The sequence below is a fragment of the Berghia stephanieae genome, chromosome 12, assembly GCF_034508935.2.
Source record: "Berghia stephanieae isolate SIO BIC M18660-M18661 chromosome 12, UCSD_Bste_1.3, whole genome shotgun sequence".
Taxonomy (NCBI): Eukaryota; Metazoa; Mollusca; class Gastropoda; order Nudibranchia; family Aeolidiidae; genus Berghia; species Berghia stephanieae.
The window spans coordinates 12,128,247-12,145,746 of NC_088371.1; the positions used below are offsets into that span (position 1 = coordinate 12,128,247).

At 36.1% G+C, this 17,500-nt stretch overlaps 1 protein-coding gene across 2 annotated transcripts in view; it reads left to right on the top strand.

Annotated features, from left to right (window-relative positions):
* Positions 1-2,292: 2,292 nt before the first annotated feature.
* LOC144957798 (putative methyltransferase-like protein 24) overlaps positions 2,293-17,500 on the top strand; it is a 30,356-nt gene continuing 15,148 nt past the window's right edge. Inside the window, exon 1 of one of the 2 annotated variants that reach the window (XM_078889229.1) lies at positions 2,293-2,912. In XM_078889229.1, coding sequence (XP_078745355.1) covers positions 2,800-2,912 — 113 coding nt within the window. In that variant the 5' untranslated portion in view covers positions 2,293-2,799. Of the gene's footprint in view, positions 2,913-11,022; positions 11,246-17,500 lie in introns of those variants that run through there. The other variant, XM_078889228.1, reaches the window with a different exon arrangement.

The window sequence follows — 17,500 nt, forward strand, 5'->3', positions numbered from 1 at the left end:
GTCTTGTAATTAGTAATTCACAAATAGACGACTGAATAACTCGAACTCTAGATATAGTCAGATTTTTTATTAATGGCGCCTGTTTTTCTGTTTTTTTCTCAGCTGTCCCTCTATCAAAAGTTGTAAAAATTTGTGTCAACCTTTGAATCAATTTGTCTTAACTGAATATAGATTTTGGACAGTGTTGATGCGATATCAAAAAAGTTTTCTCCTTTAAAACCTATAAAAACTACGTTAATCCCGCTGTCATAAAATTCGAGGTTTTAAACTGTAAAAAAATGTAAATAAGTTACGCACCACAAAGTATCGTGCTCACACGTAGTTCCGGCTTGTGCTTATATGTGTGGAAACAAAGTATCATAAATTGATGAATTTCTACTTTTGACCAGTTTACATTAAATTTATGTAATCTTTGGCATAAACACAGGCTATTTCTATAAATTTCGCAATCAAAATAATGTTGAAAGTACGTAATGATCACTTTCATTTGTATTTATCAGTAATGTGTATTGATAATTATAAAATGTAGATGTCTTCATAATCAGATACTGAATGCATATCGTTTAAGTTTCAATTAACCGAACTTTCTATTTTAACGAATTCCGTCAAAATGGATAAGCGGAAAAGTCATAATTTTGATGGTGTATATCATTTAAGAGTTATGATCCTTACCAGTTATCGATTTTAATATAGCTGTTATAAGCGAAATCCTTTCCTATTGTGTTACAATTGATGAAAAATATTTTTTGATTAAGACAACTTGATTCAAAGGTTCATACAAAATTTTGCAGCTGTGAATTGAGAGACAGCTGACAAAAAAAAAAAAAAAAAAAAAAAAAAAAAGAAGAAAAACACGCGCCACTTATTAAAATCTGAAAATAATTATTTAGAGCAGCTGTATTCGATTTATTGAATTCGACTGTAAAGCTGTAAAGGAAGGGGGGGGGGGGGGGGGGGGGGGGGTCACATGTGGACCATCTGGTCGTTGAACAAATCACAAATCAACATTACCGAGTTAACGATTTCGATCGTCGAGACGGCCGGACTTAAATTTTACTTCATCATAATCTCTTTTCCGTTCTCGTCACGATCAAATCAGAACGAAAATGGAGCCTGTCTCTATAAAGTATTATATCATGTATCTAAGCTCTGCCTTCTCTTTCTCTTCTGGCGTACATCAGACGGCAACAGCTATTCGGATGTCACAATTCGCCCCAACCGTTTTCATCTTCTAAGACCACATAGCCGCCTAGTAGTAGTAGTAGTAGTAGTAGTAGTAGTAGTAGTAGTAGTAGTAGTAGTAGTAGTAGTAGTAGTAGTAGTAGTAGTAGTAGTAGTAATAGTGGTGGTGTATTTATTATTATTATTATTATTATTATTATTATTATATTATTATTATTATTATTATTATATTATTATTATTATTATTATTATTATTTATTATTATATATATTATGTATTAGTAGTAGTAGTAGTAGTAGTAGTAGTTGTTGTTGTTGTTGTTGCTGCTGTTGTTGTAATAGTAGTAGTAGCAGTAGTGTGTCATAGGGCCATACGAGGGACGAGATTGTAGAGAAATTCGAATTTGCTCTCTTCATCGACTCATTGACTTCATGCTTGAATACACAGTCAAGAAAACTGTCATCAGCCCAAAACGAACAGAGAGACTACAACGTTAGTGTTTCCCAGGACTTAGATGGTGATTTTCTATAGGTGGGGGGGGGGGGGGGGGGGGGGGGGGGGAAGGGGGGGGGGGGGTCATGATCGTGGTTTCCCGACAGAATTAAAGAAGGGGGTATTTTGTCTAGGAAGACCATGATCCTGCTCTCCCTAGGGACACGAGAGTTAGCAGCTTGCATTCACAAGCCAACTTGAGTCTGCTGCTAAGCAAAAGGTTTGATTGGATGCACATGACATGTTTATAATATAATATACTAATATAATAATACTTTATTGCATCCCAAAAAGGAAATTTTTGTACAGACGTGTTATCATTTACACAATAAGATAAAAATCTAATGGAAATAGGATGTAGGTATATATAAAAGGAGCAGCTCTACAACCAGTGCCGCGCTTTAAAATATAAATAATTTCAACACTGTAAAATAGTTAAAACTGTCACTATAAATTGAAAATTGAAAAGATTGCAAAACAGATAAGTAATAAATTAATATTTACATTATTTGAAAGTAAAAATGCGAAATAATTATATAACATGATTATTGCTTGTTGTTATAAAGCCTAAGGCAGCATAGTTCGGGTCATTTTCATCTAATTATTTTTTAAAAATAGGTCATGTTTTGACGGGAACGTGCGAATGAGTAGCTCGTCATTTGTAGTTTTCTACATCTGCCTGAATGACAATTTGGCCAAAAACAGAATAACGATTTATATTCATGCCAGGGCCTTCTAAAAATAGTATCGGGCCTGTCCAACCGAATTGCGCGAGTTCTCAGCTGGGCTTAAAATTTAAAACCCCGCGACCTATTTGATTGTCAACAAAGTTTGTGTGTACACATTACACACCACAGTTACGCTGGATTACCTGTTGATACAATGAATTTATCGCGTCGTTTGTTATTATTTCTGTTCATGGATATATATTCATTGTGATTGCCAATCCCACCATGATGTTTGTTGTGTGTACTTTTAAAATCTAATTTAGCAATTGAAAAATAATTTAAAGGTAATTTAAAAACTATAGTGTCATCTAAGCCATCATCTGCCGTCGAGCGAAACCTTGAACTGTTGCCTTGAGTCAAAACAAAACCGGATGATCTTGTACTTGTACACATCAAAATGAAATTGTCATTGATAGTCTATTCAGTGATGCCAAAACTCCGGTTTCACCTGAAAAAACTCTGGTCTGGAGCAAAAAATTCCGGGTTCCGGGCAACTGCCGTCAAATTCCGGTGAGGTCAAATTCTTCCAAGGACACCCCCCCCCCCCTTCCAACCACCACATCATCATCACTGCCACTAGAATTATAACCATCATCACTACCACTACTACTGCAACCACCACCACAATCATCATCACTACCACTACTACTACAACCACCACCACATCTCATCACTACCACTACCACAACTACCATCACTATTAACCACACCACCACATCATCATCACTCACTACAACCACCACCACCACATCATCATCACTACCTCTACTACTACAACCACGACACCACATTATCACTACACTACTACTACCCCACCCGCCACATCATCATCACTACCACTACTACTACAATCACCACCACCACATCATCATCACTACCACTACTACTACAACTACCACCAACACCACATCATCACTACAACTACTACTACAACAACCACCACCACTACATCATCATCACTGCAACTACCACTACTATTACAACCACCACTAGCACATCATCATCACTACCACTACAACCACCACCACACATCATTACCACTACTACTACAACCATCACCACCACATCATCATTACACTACTACTACAAGCACCACCACCACATCATCATACAACTACTACTACAACCACTACCACCACATCATTACTAACACTACTACTACAACCACTACCACCACATCATCACTACCACTACTACTACCCCACCACCGCCACATCATCATCACTACCACTACTACTACAATCACCACCACCACATCATCATCACTAACACTAACTACACACTACCACACACCACTAACAAATCATCATCACTGCAACTACCACTACTATACAACCACCACTAGCACATCATCATCACTACCACTACTACTACAACCCACCACCACACATCATCACTACCACTACTACTACAACACCACACACCACACATCATTACCACTACTACTACAACCATCACCACCACATCATCATTACCACTACTACTACAAGCACCACCACACACATCATCATTACACTACTACACAACCACTACACCAACATCTCATACCACTACTACTACAACCACCACTCATTACATCACTACACAATATTACAACATACTCACAACCACTACCACCACATCATCACTACCACTACTACTACCCCACCACCGCCACATCATCATCACTACCACTACTACTACAATCACCACCACCACATCATCATCACTACCACTACTGCTACAACTACCACCAATACCACATCATCACTACCACTACTACTACAACAACCACCACCACTACATCATCATCACTGCAACTACCACTACTATTACAACCACCACTAGCACATCATCATCACTACCACTACTACTACAACCACCACCACCACATCATCACTACCACTTCTACTACAACCACCACCACCACATCATTACCACTACTACTACAACCATCACCACCACATCATCATTACCACTACTACTACAAGCACCACCACCACTCATCATTACAACTACTACTACAACCACTACCACCACATCATCACTACCACTACTACTACAACCACCACATCATCATCACTACCACTAATACTACTACAACAGCTACCACATCATCATCACTACCACATCATCACTCCCACCACTACTACAACCACCACCTCATCTTCATCACTACCACCACCACCACATCATCATCACTACCACTGCTACTACAACCACCACCACCACCACATCATCATTACTACCACTACTACCACAACAATAACCACTATCACATCCTCATCATCACTACCACTATTTCTACAACCACCAACACCACATCATCCTCACTACCACCAGTACTACAATCTCTACCATTTGATTTTGGTGCTTTACTTCATTTGAAATAAGGAAACTTTGGGATTGTATTTGGCAATGTGTTTATGTATCATAGTATAATTCTAATCAGTTATCTATTTAGAACTATACAATATGTAAACACAATGCCAAATACCATTCCAATTCCTTTTCTTGTGTGCGGAAATTCCTCTTTCGGCATTGAAATTCCTACGAGTGGTGTCTGAAACTCCTGTGAGCCAAATTTAAAATTGGCGTCTCTGTCTATTTATCTTAATTCTTAAAAAAAAGCTCACCTCTCAATCAACATCAACATCATCTTGCTAGAAATTGTAAGTTACCATATTTAACACCATCAATACAATTCTCCTTCTCATCTCCTCCTTTTCATCAACCTCCATCCCCTTCACCTCATCACCATCATCATCATCATCATCATCATCATCATTCCATCATCATCATCATCATCATCATCATCATCATCATCATCATCAGATACCCCCCTCCAAAATTCTAACCATTCATTTAATCACGGTATTAATCAAAGTTGCATCATTCATTTTTTCATCATCAAATTAATCGGCAATGACTGTATTACCGTTATGAAGTGAAAATATTGAAACATCACTTGCCTCCTTACTTTCTTTCTTCCCCTCCCCTCCCCCCCCCCCCCCCTCTTCTTCTTTCCATTTGATTTCTTTTTTGGTCCGGCATAACTAAATGAAAGATAGAGGGGGAGATGAACTATAAAAGACTGCGAAGAGGAGAGAGAGAGAGAGAGAGAGAGAGAGAGAGAGAGAGAGAGAGAGAAGAGAGAGAAAACGAACAATTACTAAACGATATATATATATATATATATATATATATATATATATATATATATATATATATATATATAGAGAGAGAGAGAGAGAGAGAGAGAGAGAGAGAGAGAGAGAGAGAGAGAGAGAGAGAGAAGAGAGAGAGAGAGAGAGAGAGAGAGAGATGGGCGAACAACTAATAGACACGAGAGAGAGAGAGTTGGTTCGAGCGGTCGTCTGTGCGCAGAACTAAGCCCAGCAGAGAAAGTGGGTCATGCGCGGTGGCTCTGCCTATCTCTTTTGGTCGCCTCGATTCATGCGCACCAAAATGTTATTTTTGATTGCCAATCAGCTGTCTTTTGCCCCATATTGTAAGCCAATAAAATGTGCGCAAATATTCTGTAAGCGTTGAATATTTTTTTATTCAATGTATTTACGTATATATTAAGAAATGATAGGGTTTTCCAATGAACGGGTTGGAATTGATGTGCACTTATTTGCAGGTCTGATATCTAATTCCTTATGGGCTCATTGTTGTAATGGAAATCTAAAAAATAAAATGACCTAAAATATTGTCCATTACAACAATGTTAAACTAGACCCATAAGTGGATTCGGATGTCAGACCTGCATATATGTATACGTCAGGTGGAAGAAAAGTCAAGTAAGTCCCCTGTGATGTAAATGCCACCTGGTGCCTCTTACACCCTATTATAGATATGGGTTAAGAGAATGGCGACCTGACAGATGGTAATAACGTTTTATTTAAAGGCAGGGTGTGGCACATTTGATGGGTAATTAATCCCACGTTAAAATACTTCAAAATAAAACAGTTAGAATAGCCTTACACAAAACACGTTAACACATAATTAATAATAATATACAATTCTTTCATTTGTTTGTATTTATTAAACGATTATTTTTATCGTGCCCAATAACAGTACCAGGTTGCGAGTTTGTGTTATTTTGCGCGATATAAATATAAGGAATTTAATAAATGCAAAGAAAGGAAATAATACGTTTATTCAACCCCTCCTTTATATATTAGATATTTAGTGACAGATTGTATGGTAGTATTACTTCTATTCACCTTAATTTGTATTTTTCTCCATCTGCTTGAAGGACAATTTGACCCCTCAAAAAGAGAAAAAAAAAGTTGGATTTGTATTCGTGCGGAATTACCAACCAGCTGTCTTTTAACTTTTACACCTAATTTCACACCAATGAAATATGCGAAAATATTGAACACGTTAGGGAGAGATTGGCGATCTATAAACGTTATTATTATTGTTGTTATCATCATCATCATCATCATCATCATCATCATCATCATCATCATCATCATCATCATCATCATCATCATCATCATTATCATCATCATCATCATCATCATTATTATTATTATTATTATTATTATTATTTATTATTATTATTATTATTATTATTATTTATTATTATTATATTATACATTGTGATGATGATAATAATATATAATAATAATAATAATAATAATAATAATAATAATATTAATAATAATTAATAATTATTAATTATTATTTATTGTTATTTTATATTTATTGTTATTTTTATTATTATTATTATTATTATTATTATATTATTATTATTATTATTTATTATTATTATTATTATATTATATTATTATTATTATTATTATTCAAAGGAGTAGACATTGTCCAATTGTACACCCTCGATAGTGACACGAAGACGTTCGTTTTCCTTGTCTTTGCGTTTTTGTTTTTGGACAATTAGGTCCGCGAGGGATCCTTTGCGCGATTTTACATTCTTTCCACCATCGCACCACCAGCCTTGATGATTAGCAAAGCCTCTCTTGTTTGGAAAGTCTCGTTCACAGGAAGGGCATATGTATTTAAATCCCATAATATCTGCAATGTCGTCATCTGTTGTTCCTGAGACTCTGATTTCATCGTGGTTGTGCAGAGCTTTGGTTTTTGGAATTGAGAAATCCATAGCTGCATCTTCTCGCGAACCTGTTGCAATGGATGTTATACGTTCTGATGCGTCTTGGACGTTTTCATCTAGGAGGCTAGCGTCGTCGGCGTACTCAAGGGAGCTTATTGAGACCTGGTTGGGTGGTAGTCGTATCCAGTGCACGAAGTGACGCACACATTCACGGAAAGCGTCCATAGAGACCATTATGATTATTATTATGATTATTATTATTATTATTATTATTATTATTATTATTATTATTATTATTATTATTATTATTATTATTATTATTATTATTATTATTATTATTATGTGGTCATAGGTTTGTAATAATCTCTGTAACATTTATTGAAATATAGTCTATTGGAATTGTTCGGCTGTGTTTAATTATGTTAGGATTCTTTCTAGCGGTACGCATCTTGTGTTGTGCACGTTTTGCATGTGAGTGTGAATGTTGACTGCGAAACGTATTAGCACTTTTTGTAACTTAGAACCATCGTCAGACGTTGTTTGTGTATTAAGTTAGTTACTGAAATAACCCTGTCCTGGATGGTCGTACTATGTATTTGTTTTAAATTTTCCATATGATTAATAATAATTAAATTGAATTAACGCAGTCTAACCCTGAGTCGTTACAATCTCTTGATGTAGGAGGCAGTATGAGTAATATTGTAGGCCTTTAAAATTGTTTTGTTGAAATGACAATAATCTCTAAAATGTATAGAAAAAGTAAATTTATGTCCTATGATAGGAATGGATGGGCAGTACTAGTTACTAGACTCTAGTAGTAGTAGTAGTAGTAATAGCAATATATAATTAACTATGATACTGTAGCAGTTTGTTATTATGCATTTTGTTTTAGTTTGGCAAATTGACCGTTATATTTCCCTCTCATATGACAAATTGCCATTCTCATGCATGAGTCCCTTGGGTTTGAGCTTTTGAGCTTTTTCTATCTAGCGCAATAGCTACTAAACTTGCTCAAAGCGCTTTACAAATGATCCATGACCAACAACAGCACGTAACATGTATAACGAGACATAACACCTGTTAGGCGATATTACAATCTTTTCCGACAGAGACGATCTGTTAATGGCCAGGTATTGATTTTACACCTGAGTACGATTAGAGAGTGTGAGTAAAGAGCCTTTTCCTTTTAAATTATGCAAACAAAGAAAATCATTACTTTTTATTCTTCATGCTGGCTAGAACTTTTCATATGCCTTGTGAACAGAATGTGTAAAAGTCAAAACATGATCAAATTTATGTGTTTTTTCCCTCTTTATGCTCGTCGGAGAAATAATTCATACGGGCGTCCGCCATTGTTCCGATAGTTTAGAGCCAGTGTCATTAAGTTACCATGCGTCATTAGGAAGGAAGTGACGTGACGACTGTTGAAGAGTATTGGTGACAAATCGCGTAGTTTTTTAAAATTTTTATTTCACTTGTTCCATCTTATTGGTGGTGGCTTGTTGGTGTGAGACATGCATTTTCTAGTTTACGCCTAATCAAGGCATGCTAAGCATATGTGGTTTTTTTTTACTGCCAATTGCCATATATAGGGAAAGGTTTCGTCTCAGGAAGCCAATGGTTTCTTAGCTTTTGCCATAATATGTTTTTTGAGGTACTGGTCCCAGTGTGATGACTTGTTTAGGTAACTTCCAAGTAGGTAATATTGTCTACGTGTTAAGGTGTTATTTAGTATCTTGTAGTGGTATTGGATTTCCTGTATTTTGTTTGTTATTAACAAAACATAACATTTGTCGCGGTGAATATTTGTATGTCATGTTTCTGTCAACGATAGAAGTGACTCTAAGTGCAGCCTTCGTAAACTTATAGTTCGACACCAGGAGCTACATTGTGAGCAGTGGCGTGGCGTGCTTACAGTATAAGTTGGTGCCAGAATCAGAAGAAAATGACTTAAAACATGGTATTTTTGTAAATACAAAATAAAGAAAAAAGATTAAAGAAAAGTCTAACTGAAATAAGTAAGAGGCGGAATATACCATTTCTCAGTTATTTTATTATTATTTTTTAATGCTGTAATCCATTTTTAAAAGATGGATGCGGTGCCAGGCACCAAATCAACCAATATAGCCACGCCCCTGATTTGAGGTCATTTGATGTTATTACATCGACTGGTGATTTTTCGTTACCATTGCTCAAGGCAACATGCAATCCATTGGTTGAGCTATTGAACAAACTTGAGCTTGAGCTTTTATATAGAGCAATATTCACTAAACGTGCTCAAAGCGCTTTACAAGGGATCCCTGACCAACAGCAACACGTAACATGTAGAACGAGGCATGATGCCTATTAGGCCATGATACTATTTTTTTTCTCGACAGAGACAACGCTGTTGACGGCCAGGTACTCATTTTACACCTGAGTACGGTAAGAGAATGTGAGTAAAGAGTCTTTTCCAAGGACTCAACTATGCGCCGAGCGAGGCTCGAACCCAGGACCTTCCGATCAGAAAGCGAGTGTCATACCACAAGTCCACATAGCCTCAACGAAGATGAATATACTCAGTTTACACCCTAACGAGGCCATGGTCCTCTCCGATAACAGTTGCTATAGAACTAAGTTTTTTAATGCTGAAGCATCATTCCGGTCACTCGTATACTATGTGGTTGTCACTTTTTCGCGTGCAGAGTCACTCCAGTGGTCAGTGAACGACCACATAAGAATACTCTCCAACAGTCATGACGTCACTTCCCTCGTAATGACGCTGGATAACTTAGTAACTGGCTCTAAACTATCGGAACAATGGCGGACGCCCTTATGAAATATTTCTCCAACGAGCATAAAAGTGTATCCAGAGGAGAAAAACATTATATATATGATCATGTTTTGACTTTTATACATCCTGATCACATGACATATGAAAAGTTCTTGTTTAGAACCACGCTGCTCTCCGTTGCCGGGCGACGTGACTACAGACTATTGAATCCAATTACCAATTGTTTCTAATATTTTGAAGTTTGAGTGTGAGTATTAATATTTACGGAACCTTCGATTTTTTGTCCAGCAAAATATAACAAGCTCATATAGTTCTATTCGTTTGTTTGCTTTGTTTTGTTTTGTTTTGTTTTTCTGTTTTTGTTGTTTTTTTTTGGTGTTTTTGTTTTGTTTTGTTTTGTTTTGTTTGTTGTTGTTGTTTTTTTTTTGTTTGTTTTTTTTAAACCTAGATAGAAAACAAGAATTTTCTCGTATTGTTATCTTTTAGCCAGAGTTGGATTATCTTTAGAATAACACAAAGAAACACTTAAGTGCTAATATAAGTGTCTTACGTTGGCTAATATACTTCAGGTCATATTTTGGCCAATGTGTTCGGGAAGCGGGGTTCCCACCTTTTATTTTTTATTGCTGGAGTTCTATTATCTTGCGCCGATATCTTGCAAAAAATTAAGATAATCACGTATCGCGTACATGGTTTCATCACACGCCTGCGTTATCAAACGTGTCATTATGTAACACACTTAATATTTCGTTCTATACACACCCAATATTGAACGTATCAGTTCCTTTCAATGCATTCAATAATTCACCCACAAATTGCAGCGGTTTTAGTTTCCATTAAAGTGTGAAGTTGAGTATTCAATATGGATGAAGAGCAAATAGTATCGGTATCGTTACTTTTATGTAGTTGTCCGAAGCAAGAGTCGTCAGATTGCTTAAATAATGACGCATCTGGTTATAATTTGGTTACAAAAACCGCTCCACGGCATGTGGTGAGATTCATTCAAAATGTGTGGGTATTCTTTTTTCATTATGATCTATCTTGTAATTGTTTCTATATGAAAGCTATTATTTCAATTTTGCATATAAAAAATTGTTTTTTACTTGTAATAGCGAGAAACGGGGTCATCAAATCCCGGCAATTATCATCTTTTCGTAAATGAGATAAATAATAAAATTATTAAAATGAAATTCCCTTTATTCATCCCATAGGGGTCTAGGGTCTAGGGTCTGGCATATCCCAAGCGTCAGCCGCAGTGCAGCGCCGCAAACTGAGCTAGAGCGAGATGACTTGCTCAAGGCCACACAGAGCAGCGGCGGGTGATCGAACTCGGTACCTCTCGGGTGCCACACAGAGCAGCGGCGGGTGATCGAACACGGTACCTTTCGGGTACGAAGCAAAGACCGTACCGCCGAGCCACGTTGCCCCGTTCAAGCTAATTCATCGTTGAAGAGAAATTAATCGAGTGAATTACAAAAGTTTTAAGCGAGCCTTCACCGTTGAGAGGACAATACGTTTATCCTACTAATCCCTAAAATAACAAAAATAGCGAAGCTCTCCGCGTGTTCTATTTAATATAGAGAATAAACTAAAGTAAACAGCAATCCAGTAACCCGTTTGAGACGGATATTGCTCTGAGCATGCCAATAGGGTTCAACAGTCGTGACGTCACTTCCCTCATAATGTCGCATAGTAACTTAGTAACTGGTTCTAAACCATCGGAACAATGGCGGACGTCCTTATGAAATACTTCTCCGACGAGCATAAAAGTGCATCCAGAGGAGAAATACATTATAAATATGATCATGTTTTGACTTTTAGACAGAAAAGACAGCACACGGAGTCGGAAGCCCCCCCCCCCCCCCCCCCACCCCTCCCACCAACTCCGGACGGCTTCTGGAAAGCTTCGGACAACTCTGAGGGCCTCCGGATGGTTTGAGAAGGCTTCTTCTTCGTCGTCGTCTTCTTCTTCTTCTTCTTCTTCTTCTTCTTCTTCTTCTTCTTCTTCTTCTTCTTCTTCTTCTTCTTCTTCTTCTTCTTCTTCTTCTTCTTCTTCTTCTTCTTCTCCTTCTTCTTCTCAGGCCAAAGCTTCATCAAATTGAACCCAAGCGTCCGGTCGTTTCAATCTCCACTGGTGTGGAGGAGAAGAGAAGTTTGAAGCTCCAGCTGCTGCATGCTTGCCTAGTTGTCAAGTTTTTTACATTGACGAATAGGGAACAAAAGTATGATGTCCAAATAATGAAAGTGTGAAGTTAGTCCTATGGAGGACTGGATACATATCCCTTGTGCAACTGATCATCTGATCTCAGAGTGATGGCTTCTTATTTTCTAGCCTAAATATATCCTGGTCGTCAGTAAGGTAGTCATAAGAATCTGCCTATACATTCTTCTTCTTCTTCAAGTACCAAGTGCCAGACATCGGTACGCCATTCACCTCTCAAAAAAATTAATATTACTCTTCTCTTTCTTTGTCACCCAGCTGCTCAAACTATTCAAATATGTTTTTCTAGGTCTACCTGTACTTTTTTTTTACCTTCTATCTTTCCTGTGGGAGCTTTTACATTATTATACTATTAAAATAGCTACGCCACCTTAGGGTTTCAATATGTAACCTTTTTATTATTAGTTCCCCGAAGGTCTGGTAACATACTGCCAAGGAATTTCGAACCGGAACAATAGAAGGTGTGACATCAGGGCTCCTCTGCCATTATTATTGTGGATGGGGGGAAAACGAGTACACTGTGCGTTAATTCTATGGGCTGGAAGTAGAAAAGAAAGATTGATGTTATTTTGAAGGTGCTGAGTGGGTATAAGTAACAACAAGAAATGAAATAGAAGCTTTAATTTATTCAACGAAGATAGATAATGTGGATGTTTCGGATTTCTCTTTTGTTAACAAAACACAATGAATGAAACGCTACAGACGAATGAGAAATTTGTCGGCTTTAACATTAAGGAGTGGTAGATTTCCCAATGAGCATGAAACAGAACTGTTGGAGTAAATAGTTACCCAAATATTATACATACATACACACACACACACACACACACACACATATATATATATTATATATATATATTATATATATATATATATATATATATATATATATATATATATATATATATATATACCTCACCTTAATTCATTCTTACTACATCGTGTTCGAATTTTTAATGCGCAACTAAATACTATCTATTAAAAAAAATATATATACACACAAGTCCGGACGAGAGGCCATAAGAATAATCTATCTCAATATATCAAATTAATATATAAAGTGTCGCTATTAATTTATGGGGCAGCGTGGCTCAGCGATCCGGTCTTTGCTTCGTACCCGGAAGGTACCGAGGTCGATCACCCGCCGCTGCGCTGTGTGGCTTTGAGCAAGTTACCTCGTCCTAGCTCAATTTGCGGCGCTGCATTGCGGCTGACGCCTGGGTTATTCCAGTCTTCCATTGGAATAGACTCTAGAGAAAAATTTCCCCTATGGGATGAATAAAGGGAATTTTATTTTTTTATTTTTATTTAATTCTTAATTCTATATTTATACATTTTTATGCATTTACAAATAAATTCAACTAGGAGTCATAGGGACAACTTATTTCACTTGCATAATTGATATATATATATATATATATATATATATATATATATATATATTATATATATATATATATATATATATACATACATATATATATATATATATTATTATATATATAATATATATATATATATATATATATATATATATGTATATATCATCATACAATTATATATGTATTATATACATACATCATAATATAATACATACATACATACATACATACATACATACATACATACATACGTACAGTACTACTACATACATACATACATACATACATAACATACTAAACATACATACATACATACATACATACATACATACATACATACATACATACATACATACATACATACATACATACATACATACATACATACATTGTCGCCATAAATTCTTAACGTTTTATTGATTAATTTTTATGCATCCCAGTCTGTTAACCAATTTCCATTTTTTGGAATGAATAAAGTATATAATAATAATAATAATAATAATAATAATAATAATAATAATAATAATAATATAATAAATTATTATATAATTATATTATTATTATTATTATTATTATTATTATTATTATTATTATTATTATATTATTATTATTATTATTATTATTATTATTATTATTATTATTATTATTATTATTATTATTATTATTATTATTATTATTATTATTATTATATAATAACTAGCATTTTCAGGCGGTGGGTCACATGCTGTTACAGCCGTGACAGCTTTTGGAATTTTTGTTGCTATAATTTTGTTCCTTAATTCGTTATCGACCACTCACTCATTTGGTCCAATTTGATGATGTTCTCAACGCCGCTGACGCACGGGGGGGTTATTGTTTGGATTTTTATTTTTTGCTTGCTTAGTAATTGGCCAGAAACTAAGTGCACTTATTTGCAGATTTGATAACCGAAATCATTATGGGCTCATTGTTCTAATAGAAATATCACAAAATGACTGAAAACATTAAAACAATGTTAAACTAGGCCCGTAATAATTGGGTACTGATGTCAGACCTATATATCAGGTCGTCACCAATAAAAAACGAGCCGCTCTTTGTCGGTTTGTATCTCTGAGACTCATTGGATTTCTTTCAAAACACAAATAAAACAAATCGTCTGTGGTTTTTCATTCATCCTGTTTTGTTGATAAAGGGGCAACCCGAAACGTCCATGTTATCTGTTTTCGTATATTAAATTGAAGCTTACATTGCTATTTACAACAATAGGAAAAGAAATGAAAGCTTCTATTTATTCAACGGACTGATTATGTGGACGTTTAGGGTTTCCACTTTATCAACAAAATGTGATAAATGAAACATGAAAGACGAATGAAAGATGTGAGAGTAAACAAACCATTTGATGGAACGGGAAATAGAATGGTCTTTGGTAAGAAAGCACGAGTTAAAATAGAACAATAAATATTTATAAAAGGTGTGCAATTAATTAAATTTGAAAAAAAAAGTATCGTGCAGTACCTAGACCGTTGTAGGTCTGTAAAAATATAGACTCTAGTTAGATCTCGTACAACGTGACATTATTGTCTTCGTTGATTGAAATGTGAAGAAAAATCGTGACATCAAACCTTCTAGGGCTAACCCAAACCGGAGACTGACTCCGATGACCCGGCACTGTCGTCCTCTGCTGTCTTCCGGATAAAGACGTCGGTCACGAATAAAATACTAAGAATAAAGAGAAAAGCCGCTAGACCTACCTACTACCCATACAAAGCTCGAAAAATAATTGCAGAGGACGTCGGTGGTGCTTGACATGGGTAGGTCTAGCGGCTCTTCTCTTTATTCTTAGTATTTTGTCCGTGCCCGACGTCTTTATCCGGAAGATGACAGACACTCGTCGGAGTGCGTCTCCGGTGTGGGTTTGCCCCCACTCTTTTGGTTCCTAAATCATGTGGAATGTGTATGTAACCAGTCCTTCGGAGTCACCTCATCAAGTGCCAGGCCTGTTGCAGACATCGGCGACCATGTCCCTCCAACCATATCTGTCCTCAGATCTTCTCAATAGCTCGATTCCTGTTCCTCCTCCACTAATCCATCTGTTCAGATTGTCAATGTAATCTATCCCCTGTCTCCCTCTTCTTTTCTTCCTAGCAACTTTACCCGTAAGTACGCCTTCGGAGTACTACGAGTAGTAATGAAAAGATTTCATAAAGGTAACATAACTATTTCAATAACAGGATGTATATCCATATTCTTAGTATCACGGAACGTAAAAGAGTGAAGATAGATGATCTTTATTGACGACCAGCATATATTTAGACAAGAAAATAAGATAAGCTTTGATATAGCGCAATATCCACTAAACGTGCTCAAAGTGCTAGCCAACAGCAACACTTAACATGTAGGACGGGACATGACGCCTGTTAGTTGGTATTACAAAAAACATATTTTGGGCAGAGTAAACGCTCTGTAAACGGCCAGGTACTCATTTTACACCTGAGTACGGCGAGAAAATGTGAGCAAAGAGCCTGTTCCAAGGACTCAATCAAGTATGAGCCGTTCGAGACTTGAACCCAGGACCTTCCAACCCGAAGGCGAGCGTACTACCAGTAGACCACATAGTCGCAAAACAAAAATGACTGGACGTAGCCATTTGTCGTTATCGTTATCATCTCACAACCAATTTACCATTGATATCGATATTACTACGTATGTTTAAGTCTCTCTACCTAGCTGTCATTAATTCTATTAGTCCTATTCTGAAATATCTGAAAAGAAATAAATACGTTTTTAAAATTTTGTCCAGAAAACTCGTTCTGCAAATATCGAACGATTAAAATGACTCTCAACTTGTCAAAAAATCTCAAACCTGGGACTTCAAGAAAAGTCTTCAAGGAAGTCCCAGGTTTGTGAGTTGTTGTTTTTTTTTGACAAGATGGATGTCCGATGTTTGAAGAGGCGAGTTTTATGGCCAAAATGATAAAAATGTGTTCTTGTTTTTTTTTCAAAATACAGCAGTGATTGACGCGGCCACCTTCCTATAAAACTTAGTGTTATCAACGTCAATGTACTTGTGCGGTGTTGATAACGGGCAGTACACATTGGTCACTGGACACGTCCACTCATTTTTGTTGTGATTTTAACAATTAGCACAATCCAAGTTTTCAATTGCTTATCGATTTTAACACGCGTTTCGTGGATGTTTTGACCGATGTGTAGATTCATTTAAAAGGGTTGTGAACGGGTTTTAAAGACTGAAATTCTTCTTTCCATGGATGTATTTAGATAATTTAAAAGGGTTGTGAACGGGTTTTAAAGACTTAAATTCTTCTTTTCATGGATGTATTTAGATTATTTAAAAGGGTTGTGAACGGGTTTTAAAGACTTAAATTCTTCTTTACGAAAAGTTAAACGTGAAAAAGCTTCGGATAGAAATTGGATTCAATAGTCTGATGTCACGTTCGCGAAGCAACGAGCAGCTTGGTTCTATACAAAGAAAATTTGAACTTTTTATTCTTCATGCTGGCTAGAACTTTTTCACATGTCATGTGATCAGAATGCATAAAAGTCAAAACATGATCAGATTTATTATAATGTTTTTCTTCTCTGGATACACTTTTATGCTCGTCGGAGAAGTATTTCCATTGTTCCGATAGTTTAGAACCAGTTACAAAGTTATAATGCGTCATT